The sequence below is a fragment of the Phyllopteryx taeniolatus genome, chromosome 3 (genome assembly GCF_024500385.1).
Source record: "Phyllopteryx taeniolatus isolate TA_2022b chromosome 3, UOR_Ptae_1.2, whole genome shotgun sequence".
Taxonomy (NCBI): domain Eukaryota; kingdom Metazoa; phylum Chordata; class Actinopteri; order Syngnathiformes; family Syngnathidae; genus Phyllopteryx; species Phyllopteryx taeniolatus.
The window spans coordinates 33,000,718-33,027,920 of NC_084504.1; the positions used below are offsets into that span (position 1 = coordinate 33,000,718).

General features: G+C 47.6%; 2 protein-coding genes across 6 annotated transcripts in view; one reads left to right on the top strand and one right to left on the bottom strand.

The window, feature by feature from the left end:
* Positions 1 to 888: 888 nt before the first annotated feature.
* Positions 889 to 7,548, bottom strand: rfc5 (replication factor C (activator 1) 5). Of its 2 annotated transcripts, none has more exons than XM_061768914.1 (11): positions 7,403 to 7,548; positions 5,715 to 5,779; positions 5,478 to 5,614; positions 5,330 to 5,409; positions 4,703 to 4,776; positions 4,470 to 4,629; positions 2,880 to 2,961; positions 2,683 to 2,812; positions 1,764 to 1,841; positions 1,175 to 1,229; positions 889 to 1,091 (listed from the first exon to the last, which is right to left on the bottom strand). In XM_061768914.1, exons 3-11 carry the CDS (start codon positions 5,487 to 5,489, stop codon positions 992 to 994), a joined length of 771 nt encoding a protein of 256 aa, XP_061624898.1. In that variant the 5' UTR covers positions 5,490 to 5,614; positions 5,715 to 5,779; positions 7,403 to 7,548; the 3' UTR covers positions 889 to 991. The 2 variants fall into 2 exon arrangements, with proteins under 2 accessions (XP_061624898.1, XP_061624897.1); XM_061768913.1 differs by lacking the exon at positions 7,403 to 7,548 and adding an exon at positions 6,578 to 6,730.
* A 76-nt stretch (positions 7,549 to 7,624) lies between these two features.
* Positions 7,625 to 27,203, top strand: part of ksr2 (kinase suppressor of ras 2) — a 63,145-nt gene continuing 43,566 nt past the window's right edge. For 3 of the 4 annotated variants that reach the window (XM_061768834.1, XM_061768835.1, XM_061768838.1), the window contains exons 1-5: positions 7,625 to 8,112; positions 13,572 to 13,712; positions 14,561 to 14,711; positions 23,196 to 23,231; positions 24,062 to 24,569. In XM_061768834.1, coding sequence (XP_061624818.1) covers positions 7,936 to 8,112; positions 13,572 to 13,712; positions 14,561 to 14,711; positions 23,196 to 23,231; positions 24,062 to 24,569 — 1,013 coding nt within the window. In that variant the 5' untranslated portion in view covers positions 7,625 to 7,935. The remainder of the gene's footprint in view (positions 8,113 to 13,571; positions 13,713 to 14,560; positions 14,712 to 23,195; positions 23,232 to 24,061; positions 24,570 to 27,203) is intronic. The other variant, XM_061768836.1, reaches the window with a different exon arrangement.

Here is a 27,203-nt window from a genome sequence, read left to right on the forward strand (position 1 = left end):
GTAAAAGGGAATTTTTGTACATTTTCTTTTAAGAAGTTTGTATATACATTTTTTTAAAGTGTTTTTTGGGGAAAGTCACTTTTAAAGGAAAAGTCATTTTAAAAAGTAAAAAAATGGGTTTCAATGGGAAAATCTTTTGAAGTCTCGTTCTTATATAAAATTATAAAACATGAATTATTAAAGCCTAAAGCACATTTTCTTCGCATTTGTTTATTAATTTTAGACAAAGATGCTTCTGAGAGTTTTAACTGGAGTGACACACAAAATACTTTTTGAAGGACATTTTTTAAAAAGTCTTTTTGAAGTCATGCACTCTTCATTTATTTTAGATAAAACATACAAAAAGGCTTCGAGGAGTTTTTAGGATAGTCATTTAAAAAGAAAAAAACACTTAAGTCAAGAAAAAAATATTTGGAAGACAAATTGGGCTTTATCGGGAACTTCATTTTAAGAAAAATACTTCAAAAGAAAGTGTTTTTCATAGTTTTTGGATAGATTTGTTTTTAAATGTCTTACTTGAAACATTTCTGAAGACCAAAGGATTTTTTTTTAAATAAAGAAAACCTGGGTAGTATATGGAAAATGTATTTGAAAGGCTTTCAAAACAGAAGATTTTCTTTTTCAAAAAAGAAATCAATATTTTTTTTGTCCAGAAAAAAGTAACTTAAGAAACAATTAAAAAAAAAATTTCAAAGAAAAAAGCTGAGTTTTTACATCTGTCTTTTTAAAATGAAAAACGATGGTTATTGCAGGGAAGGCTGTAAAAAAAGAAAATAAGTTGTACTATTTTACAATTTTTTTCCCCCAAAAAAGTAACTACTTTTAATGTGGGAAAAAAAGTCTGTGTTGCTGAAAACCCCCCAAAAGTACTAACTTGAATAAAGCAAATCTGGTTGCTATTTGCGTTTATTTCTGGTCGCGCGTGAATGTACGTCAGGCTGACGAGAGTTGCGATTGCATGGTTGTCATGACGACGGTAGTCACGACCGCGTCACCGGGCCTCGCCGACCACCAGGTCGCGGACGGACTGGAACGCCGCCACCACGGAGCTCAGCTGGATCTTCTCGTTGGTGCCCGCCGCCAGCCGGTGCCTGCACGCAGAAGTGAAAACAACGCAGCGTCAGCACGAGACGGCGCTTGCCTTCGCGTGTGAACGGGAAGTCGCGTGACTTACTCCACGTCGGCCAGCCTGATGAGCAGACCCATCCGGACCGAAGACGGGAAGTCCACTTTCCGGGGGAAACGGACATTTACAATGATTCACAAACAGCGTTGACATGCTCATGGTTCGCATCAATAGTCGGTCGGGGCTTAAGAATCCTTTAAGCAACGGATGTTTGAAAACAAACGGTAGAAAAACTTCGAGCTCTCAACGCCATGAGGCACATTCGGACATTTTTTTACGGGAGCGGGCGATCGGCCCGCTGCCTAACTTCAGCACCTGGTATTCCTACGCGGTCTCCCATCCAAGTGGTAACCAGGACCGACCCTGCTTAGCTTCCGAGATCGGGTTGGAGAAAAACGCATGTAGACAGACAATATCACAATACTCACAGGCACATATTGTTAACCTTCCTAAAAAAGACACTATTACATTACAGTCAGAGGACAAGTAGTACTATTCTTTGTTGGTGTCCGAGTGACTTTTATTATACTGCCTCCCGATGGCCGAGGCGGCCGCAACAGAAGGAGCAGCACAATGAAATGAATTGCAGCCCAAACCTTCACATTGTATTTCATGATGTTGTGACTGCGTTACTTACCTCTGTGGATGAGCAGGTGCACTTCGGTGAGGATGTCTTGCAGCGCCAAACCTTTCAACGTCTTCAGCTCCAAGATTTCTGGCGGACACGTTCAGGTGAGCGTTTAAAAACACGGCCGGCTCAAATGTCATCCGGCGGGCGGTGCCGCCGCTTTGGGGGGGGGGGGCGGTCCGCGATCGGCCGTTACTTTGCTTAGTGCGTCGTCGTGTGCTTTTTGGCCTTTATTTTGCCATTCTGCTAGCGCAATAGGGTTCCAAGAAGAGCAACGGATGGATGTCTTTATATTGTTTTCAAGTGTGCACTTTTACTAAAATAGGGATTTTTGAAAATGATGCTCAATTTACAAACTCAGTTCAAGAACCAAATCAATTCGTAAATCGAGGTTCTACTTTTCATCTATGAGAGTAAAGTAGTAACCTAACAAGAATCAAGGTGTTTTTTTGTTTGTTTTTTTAATCAAAAACATTATTTATTCTTATTTACTTACGCAGTAAAACTTATGATGAAGTTGTATTCAGTCATAAAAAGTAGCAATCTGACTGGAAATTAAGTTTATAAAATGTTTTTATCAAAAATAATTCATTTTTTTTAAATTCCTTTGAAATATATATATATATATACATACACTTATACTTAAATTTCATAAAACTTTTTTTTTTGCAAATCTTGCAAAAGTTTAAAAAATTTGCAAAAAAAAAGTATTTTCTCCTAGAAAAAAAATCTTACCAAAAGTCATTTTCCTTGAGAAAAAATATTTTCGATGTGAAAAAATGCCATATTTTAGATTTTTTATTTATTTTTTTAAGAGAAATTTGTCAATTTATGAGAAGAAAGTGTTATTTGTTTGAGAACAAAATATGAATCTCCATACAATGAAGTGCTCCAATTTTTTTGGGTGGGGTTTTTTTTTTGGACTTACGCTTGTAGGCGGTGTTGAAGTCTTTATTGAGCGACCAGTCGAGGATGTTGGCGATGTCGGAGCGTAGCGGGTGCCCCGTGCACGTGTACACCGTGTCCTCGCTCACGCGGCCGTACGCCATGCTGGTGCTCTGCACGCACGCACGCACACGTCAGTCAAACGTCAAGACGGCCGCCCGAGGGAGCCGACGGAGTCACCTGCAGGATGTTGAGCGATCTTCGCATGTCGCCCGCCGACAACGTGACCAGCGCCTTCATCCCGTCTGGAGTTATGTCGATGCTGTACCCAAAAAAAGGCAACGCCCGGTGACTTTTTCGGGCGACTATTTCTGAAGGAGCGGAGCCTTTTGCCACCGCATCCCCTTTCACTCGAGCGGCGGCTCGCTCGCCGATTCCCAACACCGGCGGTTAGTTTTTAGTGAGACTCGGTTAATCGATGAATTGTTTCAGGCCTGGAGTTGAACTCTCTAGTCCAGTACATGAAAAACGCTGTCTAGTGATTAGGGAGAGGGGAACGCGTCCACGATTCTCAACAGAAGCGGTTATTTCGTCAGACTGTTGGCTGTTCACGATTGGCCCCCCGCGGCTGCAGATGCCGGTTTGCAGATTTGTTTTCTCTTTTTTGTGTTTGCTTTTCGTTTTTGAGGAGATCCAACCTTGAAAAAGTGCTTTCACCCCTCTGATTCAGGAATTGTTGTGGGTAAATCAATCCATGCGTCCCCGTGCCTATTACACTGGGGAGCATGCTGATTAAAAATTAAAATTGGCATGCTGATATCATCCCGAATTGGCGGCAGTTTTTTCCTCTCCAGATGCTCCAAATTCCACTGATTAGCTGTCGTTGAACTCGGCAGCTGATTGGGATTGGACTCATCTACAGCAAGGTGGCAACTTGTTTGCGCAGTCACAATTGAGACTGTCCAACTGCCCCGCGTCAAGCGTCGAGCCCTTCGAGTTCCTGGGAATTTACAGTCTCTCGGGACCTGAAATGGGCGATCAACATCAACTCCGTCCTCAAAAAGGCCCAGCGGAGGATGTACTTCCTGCGGCTTGTGAGGAAGCACGGCCTGCCACGGGAGCTGCTGAGACGGCCGTCGAATCGGTCCTGTGTTCTTCCACAAAAAAAAAAAGGACAAACTCCGACCGCAACGGACAATCAAAACTGCTGAAAAGATTGTCGGTACCCCGCTACCCGCCCTTGAGGACTTGCACGCTGCCAGAACTAAGACAAGAGCGTGCCAAATCCTCCCGGAGCCTCCGCATCCCGGTCACCGGCTCTTCCGGCTCCTTCCTTCAGGCCGGCGCTACCGATCAACGCAAACTAGAACTCGCAGACATTCCGACAGCTTCTTCCCTCTTGCCATTAAATGGCTCGAGGCCAAGTGACTCTCCGTACTGGTTTTTTTTTTTTTTTTTTTTTTTTTTTATTGTCTCCAAAGCATTTACTGCCAAAATGGCGTTCAATCGTCGTACTAGAGCGGCTCCAACTACCAAAGACAACTTCCTTGTGTTTTTGACATACTCGGCCAAGAAAGAGGATTCCGATTCAGATTCCCTACTCCCCAATCACTACAAAGAGACTTTCAGTGGACATTTGAGGGACTAAGTCGAGCTGCTATCTAAAAAGTGATTATGGATTAGGTAATGATGAATGATTGCGAACGCACACGACCTAGTCCCTAATCACGACGAAGACATTTTTGGTGGAACTATCTCGGTCTACCATGACAGGCCGCAAGATAAGAGTCCCCACGCAATGTTTGGGGAATCAGCAAAGGAGCCACGAACCTCTCCTGCCGGATGACGTGCCGCAGTCTGGGTATCATCTGGTCCGGCGACAGCGGTCCGAAGCGGAAGCGGGTGCAGCGAGACTGCAGCGCCGGGATGATTTTCGACAGGTAGTTGCAGATCAGGCAGAAGCGAGTGTTCTCGGTGTATTTCTCCATCACTGGCGCGACGGGAAGACGTTCACGCGCACACACGTGGCATATGGCGTACGCCGTGAGTGACTAAGCGCTCACCCCGCCGCAGCGCATTCTGGGCGTCCTGGGTCATGGCGTCGGCCTCGTCCAGTATCACCAACTTGAAGCCTTTCCTGACAAAAAACACAGGATGGAGATGTGTTATCTAAAAGGAATAGTTAACTAACTGAATAATAATCAAGTTCAACCAGTATTTACCCACCAATTGGTTTATATAGCGCACCGCTGTCGGGCAGAAACCCCGTATGTCCAAATAGGGTCAATTTTGTATTTTTTCACAAATGCAATCTAAAGTCTCCCATTTAACATCTCTAATCCTCCCTGAGCTCGTCAGTACGGCACCAACAATCATTCTACGCAGAGGACAAAGAATATATGACTGCGAGTACTGTTGTTTTGTCTGTCCACACGTTTGTTGCTTAAAGACATCGATGCTAAGGAGTGTTAGCATGAAGCTAGCGGGACCTTTCTTTACGGCGTTTTAAATCCACAAGGTGTAAGCGTGTTTATTTGATGTTTCGTTCAACTCGGAGGGGCAACGAACAGCTCGAAGCCTCTTTGCTGATGAATGGCCCATTATTTGCCAAAGTGCTGCTATTTTCAAGCGAGTCGAGTTACATTCCCCAAAAGCCACTTCGATAGGAAGCACTGAGGAATCCGTCTTACTTGAAGATGCTTCTGGTGCTGGAAAAGCTCAGGACGGGTCCCCGCACGACATCGATGCCTCGGTCGTCGGACGCGTTGAGCTGCAAAACGTTAGCGCGGCTCATAAGGCGGCGGCGACTTTTTGGAATGGATCGACGAGGGTGCGTACCTCCAGAACCATGGAGTTGAACTCCCTGTCCTTGTACAGCTGCTTGGCACAGGCCAAGATGGTGGAAGTCTTGCCGGTTCCGGGCGGCCCGTAGAAGAGCAGGTGCGGCAGTCGGCCCTCGCTGATGAACTTCTGGACTGGCAAAGTTTTTTTTGGGGGATTTTGTTTAATGCGCCGTTTAATTGCACAAATGCATAACTTGCAATTGCTTGATCTGCTTTTTGTGTTTGAGCTCACTGGTGCTGAGAATGTCTGCGTGTGAGATCAGGTCGTCTAGTTTCTGCGGTCGGTATTTTTCAACCCTGAAACGCAAGGAAGACAAGGCAGCGTGAAAGCGGCTTTTCAGGCTTTTGCTGACCAACCCATCAGCGGAAGGGAAAAAAAAAAAGCGCGTGTCAAATACGGGCCAGTTCGCCGGCCCTGCGAGGACACATTTGGAAAGCGATTGGTTCAAGTAGCAACGTGAGTGTAGTTGACGTTCCGTGGGCCAGCACTGCTGATTGCGAGGGCCTTGGGCCAAATCCGACGCACGCGGAGGCTGACGTCGGCTCATCATCGCCGATGACTCCGATTGGTTGTTAGCTAGCTAATCGGCACAAAAGCAAACAAAGCGACAAAGAAAAATATCATCATATCGCTACATTTTCATCAAGAAATAACATAACTCCTCGAGAAATCTCTTGCAGCATTCTTGGTCTGGTGGAGCAGAGTTCATTGGGAAATGACGTCATTTAAGCATCCCTGCTAGCTTAAACGGCGTGTAAGCAGTCAAATGTGCCGCAGGTGACCTGCTCGAACAACTCCCGAACCAACGGCCGTCGCTTCGAGAAGAACCGAGGGGCAAAGAGTCAGGCGAGGAAAAGCGAAAGTCCATTGGGAAATGTTGAGATTTAAGCGTTGCTGCTAACGCGCACGGGATTGAAGCGGCCAAATCGGACTGAAAGGAACCGGTTGCACTCTTCAAGAGCCAATTGTCACTCCGGCATGCATGCGCCGCCGATGGGACCGACGGAGAAACGGAGCCCCGGCTTTGGAACGTGCTGAAGAGCGAAGCACCGGGCCTCGTGCTGTTTTGTTCGCCCTCGCCGCGACTCACTCACCAGGGTAAGTTTCTGGCCTGCGGCGGTGCTTTTGCGGTGGAGGCCATCACGTATTTCTTGCATACAAGCACGAGTCTGATTACGAGGCTCCAACTTGGGCTTTACGCGCGCGACCCAAACCCGGAAGAAGCGTCCTTGCGTCATGACGTACAGCCAATTGGAAAGCAGCTTTCGGTATTGTGGGCGGGATGGCTCGAATCCAGACTCGACTGACGTTATTTTTGTTTTTTGTTTTTTTTGGGTGTGGGGGGTAAATACAAACAACGTAAGACTTTGCCATTAACTATCACTCAAACTCATGCGCCGTATGGCGAACGTCACAGTAGATACCGAAAATAAAAAAACAAAACAAGAGGGCTTTATCAACTTCAGTTAAATCCTTCAAGAAGAGAAAGAAGTTTGAAGGTCTTTAAAGGGCTTTTCTTTTTCTTATTCTTATTTAAGAAGAGACTCGTTCACTCGACTCACATTCTTCCGGCTGTCCATTCACTTTAACGTTGCCCATATATATATATATATATATATGTTTTAAAGTTCTGTTACTTTATTGCACTGCTTGTTTTCTTTTTTTTCAGTTTTTGTACGATGACCTCGAGTGGCGCCAATAAAATGAAAGATCATTACCGTTTTTCAAGTTAGAGTAATAAAAAAAAAGACGATTTCATTTTATTATTCAATATGAAATGATCAATGAGTGAATACATGTAAAATAGGCACGTCACAAAATAAAACTACTTATTCTCATTCTTAAATGAAATCAAATAAATAGCAACAAGATTCGAACCCAAAGCCGAAAACAGTGTGGCAGATGTGCTAAACACATACCGATCCCGAAGACTGACGTCACTTCCCCCCCTCGTTTCCTCCGGCTAGTCGAACCCATTCGCATCGGATGTTCGTTCTAAGGACTTTCCGTGTTCAGTCGGCTTTTGCTGCACCGCTTCACCCTCCCCCGTGTCGTGATCTCGCGAGATTTGCCCGGCTTTGATTGACGGCTCCGATGTCGGGGGAGTACCCAGCACCCTCCTCCTCCTCCTCCTCCTCCTCCTCCTCCTCCTCGCCTTTTGGGGACAACCGTGGCTGCCTGCGTGCGTGCGTGCGTGCGTGCGCGAGCCTCGGCCTCGGCGTCGTCCTGCGGGCCGCCACCCTCGCACCACTGTGAGCTCCTCCTCCTCCTCTTCCTCCTCCTCCTCCTCTTCCTCCTCTTCCATCACCACCTTGATGAGGCAGCATCATCATCCTCATCATCAGCAGCAATGGAGCCGCTGACAACGCCGCGTCACCTCCTTCCGCCTTGCTTCCCCCCCCCTGCTTAAAAAAAGCACACGGAGAAAAGAGGAGCGTGCGCGTGCGCGTGGATGGGAACTATGAGCGAGCTGGAGGAGAGCGGCCAGAGCGTGCGCGCGCACAAAGCGTTGCAGCAGTGCGAGCTGGTGCAGAACATGATCGACATCAGCATCTCCAGCTTGGAGGGCTTGAGGACCAAATGCGCCACATCCAACGACTTGACGCAGAAGGAGATGCGCACGCTCGAGGTGAGTGAGCGCATACGGGGCCGAGCGCCAGCGTGCGCGTGCGCGTGCGACTGCTCCCGCTCCCTGCCTGCTCCCATTGCGTAACTCAGTGCGGGGCCATAAATCAAGAAAGCAAAACCAAAAAAAAGGGGGCTGCGTTCGCATTTTGCAGGTGGACTTGAGGAGGGAAGGAAGACCCCCACCCCCCTCCCCTCCCCCTCCCCTCCCCGATCCCACCCCCACCATAAGGCGCCCCCCCCCCCCCCCCCCCCCACACACACACACACACTTCCTGCTCATTATGCAATTGGCGACCACAGAGGTGGTAGAAGTTCTCACAGTTTGTGACAATTATATACAATCCTCTGGTAAAAGCGCAAGTACTTCAGTCAAAGTAAAATGTTCAGACTCCTCAAGTACAAAGATAGAAATTGAATTTCTACACTCAAGTATACAGTACTTTGCTAAAAGTAGAATTAGAATGTAGTAGTAATTAGGATTGTAGTCCCGTATAATTTGTGTCGATACTGTTTTACTTCAGTACAAAAGTAAAGAAGTGAAAATGCATTTTTACTGGCCATTACACAAGCCCAATTCCAATGAAGTTGGGACGTTGTGTTAAACATCAATAAAAACAGAATACAATGATTTGCAAATCATGTTTCATTGAATGCACTACAAAGACAAGCTTTCTACAGTCAAGTATACCCTACTTTGCTAAAAGTAGAATTATTGTAGTAGTAATTAGGATTGTATTCCTGTATAATTTGTGTCCATAGTGTTTTACTTCAGTACAAAAGTAAAGAAGTGAAAATGCATTTTTACTGGCCATTACACAAGCCCAATTCCAATGAAGTTGGGACGTTGTGTTAAACATCAATAAAAACAGAATACAACGATTTGCAAATCATGTTTCATTGAATGCACTACAAAGACAAGCTATTTCATGTTCAAACGGATCAACTTGATTGTTTTTAGCCAATAATCATTAAGTTAGAATTTGATGGCTGCAACAGGTTCCAAAAAAGCTGGGCCAGGCTCATGTTTCCCACTGTGTTGCATCACCTTTTCTTTGAACAACGTTCAATAAAGCTTTGGGAACTGAGCACACTCATTGTTGAAGCTTTGGAGGTGGAATTCTTTCCCATTCTCGCTCGATGTACGGCTTCAGCTGTTCAACAGTCCGGGGTCTCCGTTGTCGTATTTGACGCTTCATAATGCGCCACACATTTTCAACGGGACTGCAGGCAGGCCAGTCGAGTACCCGCACTCTTTTACTACGAAGCCACGCTGTTGTAACGCGTGCAGAACGTGGTTTGGCATTGTCTTGCTGAAATAAGCAGGGGCGTGCCCATGAACAAGACGTCGCTTGGATGGCAGCATATGTTTCTCCAAAAGCTGTATGTACCTTTCAGCATGAATGGTGCCTTCGCAGATGTGTAAGTTACCCAAGCCATTGGCACTAACACATTCCCAAACCATCACAGATGCTGGCTTTTGAACTTTGCGTCCATTACAGTCCGGATGGTTCTTTTCCTCTTTGGCCCGCAGGACACGACGTCCACAATTTCCAAGAACAATTTGAAATGTGGACTCGTCAGATCACAGAACACTTTTTTTTCCACTTTGCATCGGTCCATCTTAGATGAGCTCGGGCCCAGAGAAGCCGGCGGCGTTTCTGGGTGTTGTTGATAAATGGCTTTTGCTTTGCATAGTAGAGTTTCAAGTTGCACTCACGGATGTAGCGCCGAACTGTATTTACTGACATTGGTTTTCTGAAGTGTTCCTGAGCCCATGCGGTGAAATCCTTCACACATTGATGTCGGTTTTTGATGCCGTGCCGCCTGAGGGATCGAAGGTCACGACGGGCATTCAATGTTGGCTTTGGGCCTCGCCGCTTCCATGCGGTGATTTCTCCAGATTCTGATTTGCAAATCATCGTATTCTGTTTTTATTTATGTTTAACACAACGTCCCAACTTCATTGGAATTGGGCTTGTAGATGAAGTTCTTGTAAAAGAAGAACTGATTCAACTTCTTTAAGTCAAAGTCAAAAAGTACGCACTCTCAAATGTACAAACGTGAATATTAATTCTTACGGTCAATTATACACAATATCGCTGGTGAAAGCGGAAGTACTGATTCAAATAACTAAAAGTCAAAAAGTGCAGACTGAAATGTACTTGAGTGCAAAGGTCAAAAAGTACAAATCAATTCTTATTGTAAAGTTTACAGCACACTGGTAAATGGAGAAGTACTGATTTAACTTGTATACTGAACTAAAAGTAAAAAAAAAAACACACAACAAAAAAAAGTATGGACTTTGAAATGTACAATAGTAAAAGTAAAATTTTATAGTCCACTGGACAGTACGTCGGTAGCATCGAGGTACAGATTGAAAGCCAGTACTTAAGTCAACGCACAAAAGCTTATTTGTTTTTTTGGCAATTACGCGAGAGTTTCAATTATTTGCAGATTTTCGCAATTCGCAGTCGGACTTTGTATATTTTGAATAGCACGCTTTCAACACCTTTAACCTTTATCAAGTATTCCTTAACACCTGTTCTCACTCGCGCTAACCTGTCAAAAATGGGGAAACTATTGCATAACGTCACTTTAAGGAGATGTAAAGAAGACTTGTCCGAAAGAGAGGCCGTGCGTGTTTGCTTCAAGCTGTTCATTCGTCACTCCCACTTGAAGTTTACTGTAAAACAAAAGACAATTAAATATCATATATGTAAATACCAAAATCCTCAACCAAACTATCATTTTGTCCGATGACAGTCTGCTAGTTTAATGCTCACATAGAATGCAAAATGCCATAGACTGGCTAACGGAAATAAGAATTGATTCATCAACACATTACATAATGTGGTGTGTTGTTGTTATTGGTGCTTTCTTTATTTTGCCCGCTTGGAACAGTCATTCCGGTCCATAAACCTGTGCCAGCGGACTGTTTATAAAAAAAAAAAAGACGACCAAGAGTGCCAATAAAAGTGGCCGAGCAATCCTCTCAGACTCACTTGTGCGTGGAGCACCTGTGAGCGTGCGGCGTAGACGCCCCACCGAGTGCAAACAAACACCATTAAGCGCGCCGTAACGCGGCCATAAAGTGTGCCGGGATGCCCAATTGTGTCACGCGGAAGCCATAAAGGCAGTTGGCGTCCACATCGCAACATATTGCGTACTTCAAAAGCAAAGCACAGCATTTCACATGCGTCACATTTGAATACTTCAAATCACAGCAGTACAAAAGCTACAATAGCCAAATTCCCCCGCTAATTGACACCCACTCCCACCCGATGGCGGCAAAGCACTACTTTTGTCTAAATGAAGCTCCTCAACTGCTGTCAACGTAGTTCACTGGCACCAAGATGCCACCGGATGGCGGCAAAGCACTACTTTTGATTCCGCGTCGATGGGTGAACCGGGTGTCGCGGGCTGAATTTTGCAAATAACATTTCCGAGGGTGGTACTGAGGTCATGACGCCCAAAATGTCTGCTTGAAGACAAAGTGGCCGTCTTCTGTTGAATTTCCGGCGTGGGCCCTCGAGACGTTTTCGCGCATCCTGTCATGACGGGCACGTCCGCCCGATTCCGTGCTGATGAATGAAACTGCTGCCGAGGGCTGCATTTTTTATTTGCATTTCTTTTTTCACAGCTTTTTCTTTTTCAACGTAGTGTGCTAAGATACGTTCCCATTGTGCTTAAAAAGTGCATTTGGGGTGGGGGGGGGCGGGCCTTAAACTATTTCCATATATTTTTGAAACGATACGGTCTCCGTATACGGCAGACTTTGGGGGCGGTTTGGATCGGAACGGCCGTGACGTGGCCGGGACTCGGATTGCCGGCGAAGCCCCCCCCGCCCCCCCCCAGACACACACAGATTAATACCGGGATGAAGTGTCGCACTAATGCGAGATTCATTGTGGCCCGTTTCCTAGGATACGTCCGACACGGCGAATGCGTTTTAAAGAGGCACACGCACGTGACTTGTTGTAATGGAGCCTGTGTCATTTCAAACACTTCCGGACGGGACAAGCGAGCTTTGTTCTGTACTAGTCGCTAATGCAGCGCTCCTATTTGCACATATTTGACGTCAGGAAAAAAATCACGGCACACACGCAAACCGAAATAGGACAAAAAAACGCACAGAGTGACCAGAACCCGAGCGGTGTTCTGCTATTGGACTTCTGTGCTCATCCATAACGAGCACCATGTTCAAGCATAAGGGCGTCCACACGCGCACTTGGCACCAGGACACCCGAGGTCGCAGTTCCACGATCGGCTTTGCGGTCGCGTCATCGGACTTGCGGCCGCATGTCGTGGACACTCGGGTGAAGAGAGGGGCGGAGCCGTCAACCGATCACCACCTGGTGGCGAGTTGGCTCCGACGGTGGGGGAAGATGCCGGTATTACGTATTGTGAGGGTCTGCCGGGAACGTATGGAGGAATCCCCTGTCAGAAGGAGTTCCAGTACAGAACTTTGCTCACGTTCCGAGGGAGGCGGGGGACATCGAGTCCGAGCGGACCGTGTTCCGCGCCTCCGTTGCCGAGGCGGCCGACCGGCGCTGTGGCCGTAAGGTGGTCGGTGCCTGTCGTGGGCGGAAATCCCCGAACCCGTCGGTGGACACCAGCGGCGAGGGATGCCGTCAAGCTGAAGAAGGAGTCCTATCGGGCCCTTTTGTCCCGTGGGACTCCCGAGGCAGCTGATCGGTACCGGCTGGCCAAGCGGAATGCAGCTTCGGCGGTTGCTGAGGCAAAAACACGGACGCGGGAGGAGTTCGGTGAGGCCATGGTGAACGACTTCTGGACGGTTTTGAGGAAATTCTGGTCCACCGTCCGCCGTCTCAGGAGGGGGAAGCGGTGCCCCATCAACACTGTGTATAGTGGGGATGGGGCGCTGCTGACCTCGACTTTGGACTTTGTGAGTCGGTGGGGAGACTCCTTCGAAGACCTCCTCCGTTCCACCGACACGCCTTCCCATGAGGAAGCAGAGTCTGGTTTCTCTGAGGCGGGCTCTCCTATCTCTGGGGTTGAGGTCACCGAGGTGGTTCAAAAGCTCCCGAGTGGCAAGGCCCCGGGGGTGGTTGAGATTCGCCCGGAGTTTACAGAATTTTACTGTCAACTTTTCCAGATATTGACCTCAAACATTTCCAGAAATTAACCATGGATTTTCCAGAAATTTCTGGAATATTACATCAGATTTGTCCAGATATTCTCTGCAATTTCTTTCCAGAAATGTACCCAAAACACTTCCAGATTTTTGTCTCAAACTTTTCTTTTCGAAATGTACATAATATTTTGGGGAAATTTACTTTGGACTTTGCCAGAAATTTACCTCAAACCTTTTCAACATTATGTGCTGATAACCAACCTTGCCTCTGATCAAAAGTGAGTGTTGTGATCTTTGCGGCGTTCCAATTGGATCTGTTTTCAATCTTGCGTGTGTGTGTGTGTGTGTGTGTGTGTGTGCGTCAGGGTAAGCTGGTGAAGTACTTCAGCCGCCAGCTGTCGTGCAAGTGCAAAGTGGCCTTAGAGGAGCGCGGCGCCGAGCTGGAGGACTTCCCCCGCCTGGGCCACTGGTTCCGCATCGTCAACCTGAGGAAGGAGGTCACGCAGGTGGGGAGCCGCGAAAAGTGCAGCCCAAATTTCGGGAAATGAAAAAAATGTGTGCAGAGGAGCGGTCGGTGGTACCGATGCTTGATTCCGGAATACTTAAGTCCACTTTGCGGATGCCTGTACTTCAGTGGTCCCCGATCATTGAATCACCCCCCCCACCCCTCCACCCACTGGGGACCACTTGAAAACAAACGGGGCAGCAACTACCGGACATGTGCACTGACAATATAACAGTCCTGACATTGATATACAGCAGAATCTTGGTTTTTGTGAAAACCAAAGGAAATAATGTCAATCCTATTCATCGGTTCCAGACACCCAAAAATATTAACCCCAAAAAAAATACATTTGATAGGAAATACCTATAGTTTTACGCACAGATAACAATATGAAATGGATAAATAAATACATGTAACATCAGTCGTATGGGAGGAGGGAAGGTTATTGTTCTGAAAGGAAATCCCTCTCCTTTCTATTTTTGGGGAACTCGGACCATCTGAAGTGGCACAAAAAAGCTGTCCAGAGAGGTCTATTCCTGGCATCTCTTTAAGATTTGCCGAAACTGGGACAACGCGGAAACATCTCCACACGTGTTGCTTACAAACATTGTGAATGGATGTGAAAATGAATGTCGGATAGGAGCCTTCGTTTTCTCCACAAAGAAAGAAAACGCAACTTTTGTGAGCTTCAAAAGTCAGTCGAAGGTCTTTGAAAAGCAAAGTCGAGCGCATCATTTTCAGTCCGAGCGGACCTACGAAAGTTAGCTCGGTGGCCTTGCGACGCCGAAGCCTTTTCAAAGGTTCGAGTTCGTGTTCTCAAAGATGGATGTCAATGCGTTTGCGTGACAGGACATGAGCCCCGCCGGCGTGACGCTGGAGGGCCTTCTGGAAATGAGCGAGCAGCAAGTGCGCGAGCTGCTGCAAACGTTCGGCGCCAACGGCGAGGAATGCGCCCGCCTCAACGCCTCGCTGGCCAGCCTCAGGAGGGCGCGCCAGCTCGGTAAGTTTCGCTGTACTCCATTTACTCTTTGCTTGACAATTGATCGAGAACGAGAAAACGGGACGCTCGGTAAACGCCGATTAACGTGGTCGTAGCTTAGCGGCTAACGCGTACCTGAACAAAATGGGAAAATAGTCGCTCGAATTTGCCCAAATTGTTTATAAGCCTAATAAAAGTCAAATGAAAAGTCAGTCGTCTATATCATACTTATGTATGTATTTCTTTGAACACAATCAACACAGTCAATAAAATATAACGATTAACAAAGGAGGTGAAGGGAAGCTGCAAAAGTATTTTCTTACTTTTTGCCAATGTCAATGTCGCTCCGTCCATCCAAGTCCGGAATGCGCGTACGAATCACATCCAATCAAACAAATACAAAATAAATATATATATATCTAAATAAATCTTTTGGTCAAAAGGAATCATTTCAGTTTGTAAATGTAAATAAATGACTGTCAAGTAAATGCATTTAACCAGAAGCATAAAAGAGAAATTGAACTTGAAACAAGCAAACTAAAACTCTTTTTCAACAATTGGAATAAAAAAAAACGAAATAAATAAATAACGAATGCCATTTTTATTCTGCCTTTTTTTCAGTGCATGAAAAGTACTTTTTGTTTTGAATTCCGAATTTGCGGCATGAGATCATACAATTTGGGTCAAACTGGGTCCATTTCAGACTCAAGACTCGAAGATTTTAGTTTTTCAATTTGAATAAAATGTTTCTCTCTGCTAGATGACGTCATTTATCCATTTTTATTTTTTTTAGACAAGTTAGCAATTTCATGTACTATTTCTCGTTTCCCGAAGTGGCATTTAACACTTCAAAAGAATGACGCAATTTGAATTTGAACAAGTGCAAATACTTTCTGAGGACCTTGAAGAAGAATTTGATTTTAATTTCAATGTGTGAGGAGTGGAAAGACTGTACTATTAAAAAAAACACACACACTTTGTACTGAGAACGTATGTATAAAATGTGTGTGCGTGTGTGTGTGTGTGTGTGCGGAGCGCTTTCTGAGTGCCGCGCTGCCGTGACGTCAGCATTTGAATTGCATCCGGATCACGTGACTTCACATCCATTTGAATTCACAAGGACTTCAAGAAAAAAACTTTCTGGCGTTTTTCTTCGCGTTTGCGCCGTTGAGCGCAATTCTGCTGTTCCTTCCTCGGACACTGGGCGGCGACAAAGACCACACTCGCAATGCTATTGCAATGCCACGAGGTCATCGGAAGGGGGCAGTAAAGCACCGCTACGATCGTGTGCTCATGCTCGGCCCGCGCAAACAGAAAGTGGCTCCACTTGGCCGCAGACGCACACGGTGAACAAACATTCAAGATGTGTTTGATGGACACTTTGTAACTTTGACACTCGTCCAACAAACAAACCAAAGAAAGCAGCAGCCCAACTTCGCACCTCCTGTTTTATTTTCAAGCGCAATCCGATGCAAGGGGGATAATTCATCCGCCGACGTCGCAAAATGACTCCGATGGCCTGAAAGTCAAAGTGCAACAAATGTGCTCAAATACGCCACACGTTCGCATATAGCGCGTATAAAATATCAAGATAGTCTTCGTTCATAATATGAATTAGACACTTTATCCCAATCAATCAAATTTCAACAAATACATTTTGCTGGAGGATGAAACACACACACACACACACACACACCTAGTGAGGATAAGCGGTACAGTAAATGGATGGATATATATATATATATATATATATATACACACACACATGTACACATACATAAACATTATACACAAATAGGGGCACAACCATAGTTACACAAATACGTATATATTTGCACACACACTCAGACTCATACACGTACAGTATATTACAATACTGCATATATACTTGCACATAGTTCGACGTCTAGAGACAACACAGTCACGTGCCCACGTGAACTTTGCTGTTCCACTTGAGTCCTGCAGGTGTCAGTGGCGCGCTTTCCAAGCCTTGGCAACTGTCAAAACAAAATGGAGACGCAGTCAAGTGCTTCACTTTTTCGCCATTTTCTTCGGTTGCAGCCTTTTTTTCAAAATGGATTTCACCCCCCCACAAAATTCTTAAAGGCAGTAAAAGCGAAGCGCTGTGAATACTTTCCGGAAGCATGAAAGTGCTGGTGCAAAGTATTCGCAGCGCTTCACTTTTTCATGATTGAAAAAGCAAATGAACTTCTGGCCCGGCCGCCGTTTTCAAAGCACATTTGGCATCTTGCTCCGTGAGCGACGCCGACGCTGTTCGTCATTAGTGGTTCGCAAAGCTGAATTTGACCGGCGAGGCGGGCGAGGACCTCGTCCGCGCCTCCGCGTCACAAAAAACCTACCCGATGGATATATTATTATTATTATTACGTCGGTGGCACTCGACGTAATAATCCAACTCTCGCGCAAACGTTTTGACGTCACGAGCTCGGCGCGACGCGAAAGCCGGCCCTCCCGGCCCCCTCGTTAAAATGCCGACGACAGAAGGTCGTTAAACGAATGACTGCCCGCCGCCGGTGAAAGTCATTTCAGATGGAATTAAACCCACAAAAACGGCCTAAAGGTCAAATTCCTCTTCCTGCTAATCATCGGCCACCGGACACAACATTAGGAACGCCCGCACCGTGCAGTGGCCAAGGCAATTCATCACAAATGAAATGCTAAATGCTAATCACGCGCACTCTCCAGGCAGGCAGGCAACATTTCTGCATTTTTTTCGTCACTCTTTCAAAGCGTCTTAAAAGGTTTGAACGTTTTCTCCCAGTTGAGAAACCTTCTCAAGTTCTTAACAAATCAATGCGCTGTTTTGAGAACAGCGGCGTTTCAAGTCATCATCTCCATCGAAACAAAGATGTCCTATGATATTTGGTCAAGACATAAAGTCTTACAAACAAAGATATTCTGTCGGGATCCAAAAGTTGCGACCTGAGAAGAATAACGTTGTATTTGTTTTTTTTCCATCTTTTTTATGGCCAGCAAAGTACGAATTGGCCAGAAAAGACAGTTGCTCATTTGTGGCCAAGAAATCAATGCTTGCGCGGGACCTGCTGAATTTTTTACCTGTTGTCACTTGCCTCGAAGTAAACGGGAACGAAACCCAATTTGCATCGCGACTTGTCCGATTTCCCAACGTTTGTGTCGTCATCACGTTTCGCTTTGCCTTTGGGCTCTTCTTTTCATTTTTCTTTTCTTGTCCCATTCAAGCATTTTCGAGGCAAAGGATTGCAGCAGCTGTGACTCATCGGGGGCGGTGGGGCCCGGGGGGGGGCTGGGGGGCGGGGGGCGCTTCATATCAAACGTGTCCGGGCGGCAAAAGAGGACGAGAAGGCGGCGGGCGCGCGAGGGAAACTAATAGAATTCGCCACTCCGACGGGCGCAGAGGATGACTCATACACTCGCACGTCGCGCCAACGCCGCGTTTGTTGGGCACTTCGGCGAACGGTCCCTCGCTAGATCGCGATTCAACCGTCGCAGATTTGTTTTTTTTCACATCCCGCATCGCGGGATCCTGCCGTTGTTTCGTGGGAAACTCAAATGCTTTCTCGTCTAAAACACGAAAGCTGTCAAAACAAACGAAACATTCATCATAACACATTTCAAGTGTTTCTAAGAGTATGGCTTAGGTTAATGGGAGTGTGGGGAAGATGAATCAGGTCCTCGGGAGGTTCGTACACTTTTGAAATACATAACAAAATGTGGTGACTACTTCCCAGATGTCACCTATTGCAGGGGCGGTCCAGACCCTGACCCCCGCCGTAAACCAGGAAATGACGCTATCGGGAGATGGCGCCAATTCCTTTTTGGAACCCCTTCGCACCTCACACGCACACAACAAAAACGACCGCCTTGAGATACGAGTTGAATTTGTTGTGTGGCCGCACTCCCAACTCAAATCGTCCTTCCCCATTGAAATGAAACGAAAGGCCAAATCATCCCTCCCAGCCTTCCCGCAAAACCGGGTTTTTGATCGGAAAAATGGCACTTGATGAATTTGTGCCCTAAGAAACATTCCGTATTGACATTTTTTTCTTTCAATTGGTTGGACATTGTTTTGCGCCTTCTGGTGTGCCCGCCTCGGTCACCAGGGGGCAGTATAATCCAGACATACAGACACACGTGAAGAAAAAGTTTCACAACTGACTCAGTAAGATGCTTTAATCGTAGTGGTTCTTCGCAGAGGATAAAGACTAGACGCCTGCGAGTAATGTTATACAGCGACACCCGGACTTACGTGTTTTTGACGAGATCCGAGCTGTCGTTCGGACAATTTTTTGCTTTGATTTGTGAGCGCAAACTTGAAATGCGAACGATGTGTAGTGGCAGTGACTATTGCATCAATTCTTTATCCTCTGCAAAGAATGAAGACTATTACAGCATGTTACTGAGTCACAGTAACAGTAGAAGAAGAAGTAGTAGTAGTAGTAGTCGTACTATTCTTCTTCGCTTGTGTTGCACAGCTGTATTGTACAGTGCTGCCCCCGCTGGCCAAGGCGGGCACACCAGAAGGAGCAGCACAATGAATTGGATTGCAGCACGACATCTTGAGTGAATTCTTGACTTTCTATTTGTTTATGGAATCGCTTTCTTTCTGATCTCGCTCTGGTCCTCCCGCGGAACATCTTTGAGGAATGAGCGCGGCTCTCGTGGAGCCTCAGAAAAAAAAAAAAAACAACAACAAGGAAGAGGCAGAGCAAAAGTCGCGGGCGGGCGGCGAGTGCGAGAATCAGGGCGAGCGATGACGACGTCGAGTTCCGTCCGACGTCTGCTACGCTAACATTAATGTGACTAGCAAAAGACAATTTTCTCAGTTGAGGACGTTCTATTGCTATCAGAGCGTGCGCGGCGGACGGAGAGTGTTTGTTTGTTTCCTTCTTCGACGCCGTCTCGGTCTTACACGCTGGCAAGGCTGCGACGCAGCCTAACAACGTCACGGCACTTTTCCCGTGCGGGACTCGACGGTCTTAAGCGAGCTTAGGGCGCATCGATCAAGGCCGCAGCGATGGGAAGTTTGCGGCAACGACAAGCAAGACGCGGGTCTAAAATATGCACCTGAACAGGGGCGTATGCTAACAACGAGGAGAAAACCCCTCGCGGGCGGCGCAACTGGAAGAATTCCACTCTCAGACGCATCGATCGTGCGAACGATCGGTTCCTCTCAAAAGCGGTCGGACTCATCGTCGGGGTTCCGAATTGTCCCGTATAACCGCAAAGACGGTTAGTGAGGCTTGACGCCGCTTCTGCAAAAGTCAGAACGTCACTTTGTCATGGCGGGTTGATGTTTTTGGCTATCCAGTTGCCAGGCAACCGATGGGAGACTCGGTTGGTCCCCACCTGGCAAAAACCTGACAAAAAGAGCTTGCCGTTCCTTCTTTATTATTTCGGCTTCCGCCTGACACCCGTTTACTTTGGTTTTTGGGTTTTTTACTATTTCTTTATCTGTAATCACGGAGCCGAACAGCTTGCTAATTGGACACGCTTGCCATTCATTCATCAGAAAGCGGCTCATCCTCATATTTCCTGAGTAATGCACGGTCGTTTGCGCATGTTTTTATTTGCCAGATTTTGCATTTTTATTCATTCGTTCTTTTTTTGAATAATGAAATTGAAAGCATTGCCCACAGCTCGTTCAGGCAGCGACCTATTTGGGCATGAAAGAAATGCAAATGCATTATTCGCTCGTCCCTGAAGCCGGTTTGACTTGGCGCCATGAAATTTGGTGGGCACGTCTCTCACGAGGGCGGCGGGTGGCCGGCTGGTTCGCGCATCCGCCTCGCAGTTGTCAGGAATGAGTACACCCGTAAAAACGTCTCAAGGAGCCATGTCCAAAAACATATAGGAAGTCTGCCATTTTGGGTTGAAGCAGACATTTGATCCAATAGTCAGCTTGGTGGGAGCGCTCTGTGGAATGTTTTTGGGAAAATTCAAGGTCAGGGATGAGATCCTGGCCCAAGTGGAGGAGTTCAAGTATCTGGGGGTCTTGTTTACGAGTGAGGGAAGAACGGAACGGGGGATCGGTGCGGCGCCCGCAGTGATGCGGACTTTGTATCGGTCCGTCGTGGTGAAGAAGGAGCTAAGCCGAAAGGCGAAGCTCTCGATTTACCGATCGGTCTACGTTCCTACCCTCAGCTATTCCGAATGCAAGCGGCCGAAACGAGTTTCCTCCCGCAGGGTGTCCGGGCTCTCCTTTAGAGATAGCGTGAGAAGCTCGGTCATCCGGGAGGATCTCGGAGTAGAGCCGGGAGGAGACCCCGGGGGCGACCCAGGACGCTCCCTTAAGCCATTTCCCTCAATGAAATTGAAATTTGGTGTGCATGTCTATCGTGGGCAGACCCACAAAAAAGTCCAAAACACAGGAAGTCTGCTATTTTTGTTCAGAGTGGACATTTGATCCCAGAATTGTTCTGGAAGCACACTGTGGAATTTTTTAGGAAATTCAACCCCTGCAGCCGGTTTGAGTGAGAAACATGAATTCTTCTGGGCATGAGTAGACCCCCGAAAATCTCCAAATCCAAAAGAAGTCATGCCCCCAAAACGCGCACTAAGCTTTCAATTTCGATTTGAAATGGACATTTTATGGGCTGGTAGCACCAACTTGATTTTGGGGAAAATTCCGCCTCTGAATGAAAGCTGTCTCGCTTCCATGTAGCAACATGAAATGTAAAGTTTTGTTTGCGGGTCAAATATGTATTTGGTTCTTCTTGTAGTGCGTCCCGTGTGTTTTGGCGGCCTCGTCGGAAAAGGCCGCCGGCTCCTTTGTCACCCCGAGTTCGCAAACTCCATCGGGACCTTTTTTTCTTTCTTCTTCTTTGGGCTTGATTTGATGCTGCCGGTGTTGATTTTGTGTTTGAAGTTTGCTTTTGATGCTCGTCGCTCCTCCGAGACTCAGTGAAACAAAACGAAAGGAAAGAAATAAAACATGCGACCGGCGACCGGTTCGGGGCGTAGTCCTCCTTTCGCCCGAAGTCAGGTCGGGATAGGCTCCGGCGCCCCGCGACCCTAACCGGGATAAGCGCTGTTGTAAAATGGATGGAGAGATAAATGAAGGAAATGGAAAAAAAAGAAAAATGCCAATTTGCATGGGTGGGATGGCGGTGACGGAACTTTACTGCCTGGACGTTGTGCTCCGACTGGTCGGGCCTGCCGCCGTCCATCCTAACAGGTCTTCCTTTGAACTCGTCGACCGGCGGCCATTTTCCAAGCGGACCTCTCCATATTGCCGGCCGCGTTTGACTGCCCTTTAACAGAATATTGTGTTCTGAGCACCAAAACCACCAAAACAAAGACGAGGCGCTTTTCTTTCACCAGAGACAAGAAGCTTTTTTTTCCCAGCTTTATCCGTTCTTTAGTAAGCAGCGGTAGAACATGGGTTGCTTTCAGCAAAAACAAAGGTTTCTCAGCCAAAAAGTGGAGAAAAAGAGCAATGTCTCGAGCAGAACAATGACCCTGACACACAGTTTTTGCTTTTGTGACCCCTCACACTATGAAAGAACAAAAACAAAAACAAGACAGGGAAAGGGCTCTTCACGGCAAAATGATTGATTCATTTCCAAGCGACGCGGGCACAACCCGACTGAAGTGCCGCGCGGCGTGCGGCGTTCCGAAACTATTTTCACGAGTGGCTGATCAGTCGGCCCCTGGTTTTGCGCCGTTCGGAAAAGGCCGCCGGCCCTTAAAATATCGACAGGCTAATGTCGCTTTCATTTATGGTCTGCGTCCTCTCTCTTTAGCAACCGCCGTCTCTCTTTTTATGGTTGAATAAACGTGATGAAGTCGAATATCGCGTATGTGCGGCACCAAACACCTTGACAGGCTCGCCGTTCACGGCGTCCAAATATCGTTATCGCGCGACGGTCCCGTCGATCGGGTCGCGCGACACATACGTACTCTGTTTCTAGCATCCTTAAACTCGCTCTGTCGGAGCGTCAGGCGCCTCAACTTGTCCGACTTCCGGCGTGTTGGCGTTTCTCTCGCTCATAATCCACGTGGCAATCGGCGATTGCCCCATCCACTGGCGCCTCTTCATCATTACAGCGGTTTACCAACCTGAATTTCACCGACGAACTGGGCGAATATATCCCTTTGTTATTTGTTCCAGTTCTTTTGTTGATAAACTCGCGGAAGAGTCAAGGATCAGGCCGAGAACGAGTTCCGTTTTGTATTAAGATGAACAGTTCGTACGTGAGAAAGCACAAACGGCACAAATGTGGCGATAATTGCTCAAACGTTATATAATATTGCTCCAGCAATGTTGAAAGCAGGGACAAAGAAATAATATAATAGGACCTTGGTGACGGTCTACGTTTGGATTCCAGTTGACAGATTGCGTTAAGGATGCTTGAGGGCTTCTCTATCGGGTTGAGGTCAGGGGCGGCTGGTGGCGCCGATGGTAAAACAAAATCCACAGGAAGGATTGACGCTGCACGTTATCTTCGATGATGTTGGGAAGGCCTTGACTTTTCCTTGTTGTTGTTTTGTTTCCCTCGCAAGAACAACTGGAGGAGGAGAAGTTGCACAGTAACGGAGGTAAAGTATGTTTGCCCTTTTTTGTTTTTCTGTGTTGTTGTGCGACGCTCATCCATCGGCCGTCGGCCCGCCGTCACGCTTCACGGCTCCCGCCCGAGCGCGGCGCCTCCCTCCATCGCCGATTCCCACGCGACGGGCGCGAAAAAGAAACACCAAACCAGACCAGTCGTCAGACGGACATTTCCTCCGAATCGGCATTTTGCTTCTATTCACCGTTTGACTGCAGACGTAACCTTTGACAGCGATGCAATTGACTGGTGCACTGGACAGTATTTGACTGGAACACGCAACGGTGCACGCCATTTTACCGGGTGCTACATTTGCCGGTATACATCATTTCATCATTTTACTGACGTACACTTTTTCCGTGCCAGACCATTTGCTGAAATGTACTCTTATGGAGTGCACCATTTAATTGCTGATCTACACCATTTGACTGCTGTACACCATTTCATTGCTATATACCATTTGACTGTCGTGTACCATTTTACGACTGTACACAGTTTTCCTGCTTTGACCATTTTACCGCTGTTCGCCATTTTACTGCCACAACATTTCACTGTTGTACGCCATTGTACCATTTTCCCGCTGTACACCATTTTACAGGAACATACAGCAGTTCACGTTTGACAGTTTGCAGGTTGACGAGTGTGCAACATTTTCCTAATATGCATTTGAGTGCTTCACGATAATTGAGCGACTTTGCGGAGTCAGCTGGCTGCAAGGAAATCCTTTGTAGCGTTTTGCACCGCAGTCGGTGGAGCGGCACCGGAAAGGAGTCTGTGCCGTCTGCGCGAGCACGTCGTGAACTGTCTGCGTGTCCCCCGCAGGGAGCCAGGCCAAGCAGGATTGGTCCATCCAGTGGCCCACCTCCGAGTCGGGCAAGGAGAACACGCCCGTGTGTCAGCCCGAGCCCAGCCAGTGGATCCGCTTCCAGCTGTCCCAAAGCCCCAAAGTCCAGTCCAAGTGCAACCGGCACACGTGCCGCGGCCCCCAGACCCCGACGGCTTCTCCTTTGTACGCCGACCGCCTGACGCCGGACGGGCCTTCCGCAGCGGCGCCGCCGCCCGCCTCGGACGGCGGGCGCCGCTCGCTGCCGCCCTCGCCCCGCCAAAGACGCTTTGGCCGCACGCCCCCCCGAACTCCGCTGGTGTTCAACACCATGACGCCGCCCGGCACACCGCCCGTGAGGCGGAGGAACAAAGTCAAGGCGCCGGGCACGCCGCCGCCCCCCAGCCGCAAGCTCATCCACCTCCTGCCGGGCTTCACGGCGCTGCACCGGAGCAAGTCACACGAGTTCCAGCTGGGGAACCGCCTGGACGACGCGCACGTGCCAAAGTAAGTCAAGAAAGGAATGTTCTTCAATAACTTTCCAAATTAACATTAAGCAAAAGACCATTCAACATTGGAAATTCAAATACCAAAATGTTCATCAAAACCGTCCCCCTAGCTTAATGCTAACATCCATCCATCCGTTTTCTGTACCGCTTCTCCTCACCGGCGCCCATCCCTGCTATCTTCGGGCAGGAGGCGGGGTACGCCCTGAACCGGTCGCCAGCCAATCGCAGGGCACATACAAACAAACAACCATTGGCACTCACATTCACACCTACGGGCAATTTAGAGTCTTCAATCAACCTACCACGCATGTTTTTTTTGGGGGGATGCCCGGAGAAAAGCCACGCAGGCACGGGGAGAACATGCAAACTCCACACAGGCGGGGCCGGGGATTGAACCCCGGTCCTCAGAACTGTGAGGCAGATGTGCTCACCAGTCGGTCACCGTACCGCCCGATATTACTTTTATTGACTTGCTCTTATTGTGAAATGCAGCCCTACCTTTATTTCGTGAATGAGAGAAGATTACGGTCACTGATGGTGTAGCGGTCCACTCGCCTGACTTTGGTGCGGTCAGCGTGGCTTCAGTTCCCACTCAGTGACGGTGAGAATGGTTGTCCGCGTCTATATGTGCCCTGCGACTGACCGGCGACCAGTTCAGGGTGTTGCCCCCTTTCGTCTGAAGTCAGCCGGGAGAGGGTCCAGCGCCCCCGCGACCCTGAACAGGAGAAGCGGTGTTGAGAAGGGATGGATGGATGGAGAACATTGCACAGTGGTGCTCATTTGTTTGTTTACCAGAGCAGAATTTGTAAGATGTGTACACTTCTTCGTTACGCGCTAATATCTTTACATCAGTGGCAAAACCCCCCCCAAAAAAACATCGTTACTATTGTTTATCTTGAAGGTTTTGGGGCAAATGTATTGTTCTTAAACAATTGCTATTGTGGCAGAGAGCAAGAGCAATGGATAACACAAGAATATTGCGCAAACAGTATCAAAGATTCAAGAGTAACAAGTGTAGTCCAAATCTGCAGGATAGCGCGACCGTGAAGCAAGAACCGCCATGGAGCGGAGGATTACTGCATCTGTATTCCGTGATGGTAAGGCGCAGGGACTCATTGTTCCAAGGCTGGGACTCATTGTTTTCCATGACGTGCATCCCGGGACTCACATCGTCTCAAGTGTCAAATCGATCTGATCTATGCTGGTATATTATGTTCAACGAGTTGACATCATTGTACTTGTCTTCACAATTTGAGCAGGTATATTGTGAGTCAACCTCCGAGTTGGACAAAGTTTGCAGCGCCACCTTTGCGTTTGGGCAATTTAACTGGGAGCTCATCTTCCCGCGGAGGCCAATCAGATTAATTCCCGCGGTCCGGCACGGCCCATAAACAAAGAAGGGCCCGGCCGGCGCAGATAAGGCGGCCTCGGGCCCAGTTCCTGACAGGGCTCTCTCGTTTTGCGTCCGCTGCCGACGCTGATCAGATTTGAGCGTCAAACAGGGGCGGTCACTGCCGGCTAATCAGGAAGCAGAGCTCGCCGCGCTCATTCCGCCGAGTCCGCCGAGGTCCGCTAATGCCATTTGGACCTCGTCGCCCGCCGCTGCGAAAGCTGTCAGGGCTCAAGTTGCGCGCGCGCGTGCGCTCGATCACAGAGAACGCCGAGAGCATTAGAGGATTGATTAGCTCTCCCGGGGGGAGCTGATGCACCGAATCCCCCGAGGAGCGCGGCGGCTCCGAGATGCAGCGGATGGAGACGTTTGGGCCCGCTGGTGGGACGCAAGCGTTTTTAAGGGACGCCGAAAGGTGGAGCCATTAACGTAGCCGAGATTTTGTTCGATTACTTCCAACTTTCAATTGCGAAGCTCAGATGTTGACCAAACTTTCTTCTATTGCAAACACAAACTACTGCAATATTTCCAGTGTTCAGCGTGTGAAATGAAATTTGGTAGTCACGTCTGCCGTGGGAAGACCCACGAAAGAGTCTCACCGGTAGTCCGCCATTTTGGTTGGAAGCAACCATTGTACCAAAATGTTGCCCACCCCTTTTCTGAAATCCAGCTCGAATACTAAACAACAACTTGATAGCATCAGAGTTCCTACTACAACAGCTGAGATGTACCCATTTTTGAGCACAATAATAAATCAGGAACATTTCTCACAAACCAACTTCAACTTCAACTTAAACGATGCGCCAGCAGGTAGAGCTTCAGGCAATGACGGGTTTTCCATAGAGTTCGATTTCTGGCCGATACCAGAAGCACTATTTTTCAGAATGGCGACAGAGATAAAAGATAAACGCCTAATTAGAAGCCATATGAACACATCTTCAATAAAACTACTACTGAAACCAGGGAAAGAACCCACTCAACCAGCTAATTACCGACCGCTGTCACTAATTAATATGGACAGCGACATCATTTCTAAGGCTTTAACCAGCAGACTAGAAAAAATTCTCCTGTCGATAATACATTGTGACCAACGTTGATGTTCACTCGATCGCAACGTTATACAACTCACCCGAAGCAAGTGTCACCGCGAATGGGGTCACTTTACAAAGAGGAACTCGACAAGGATGCCCACTTTATCCAACCAAAAGCCATGTGGCAGACCACTACTATTAAAAGTATCTG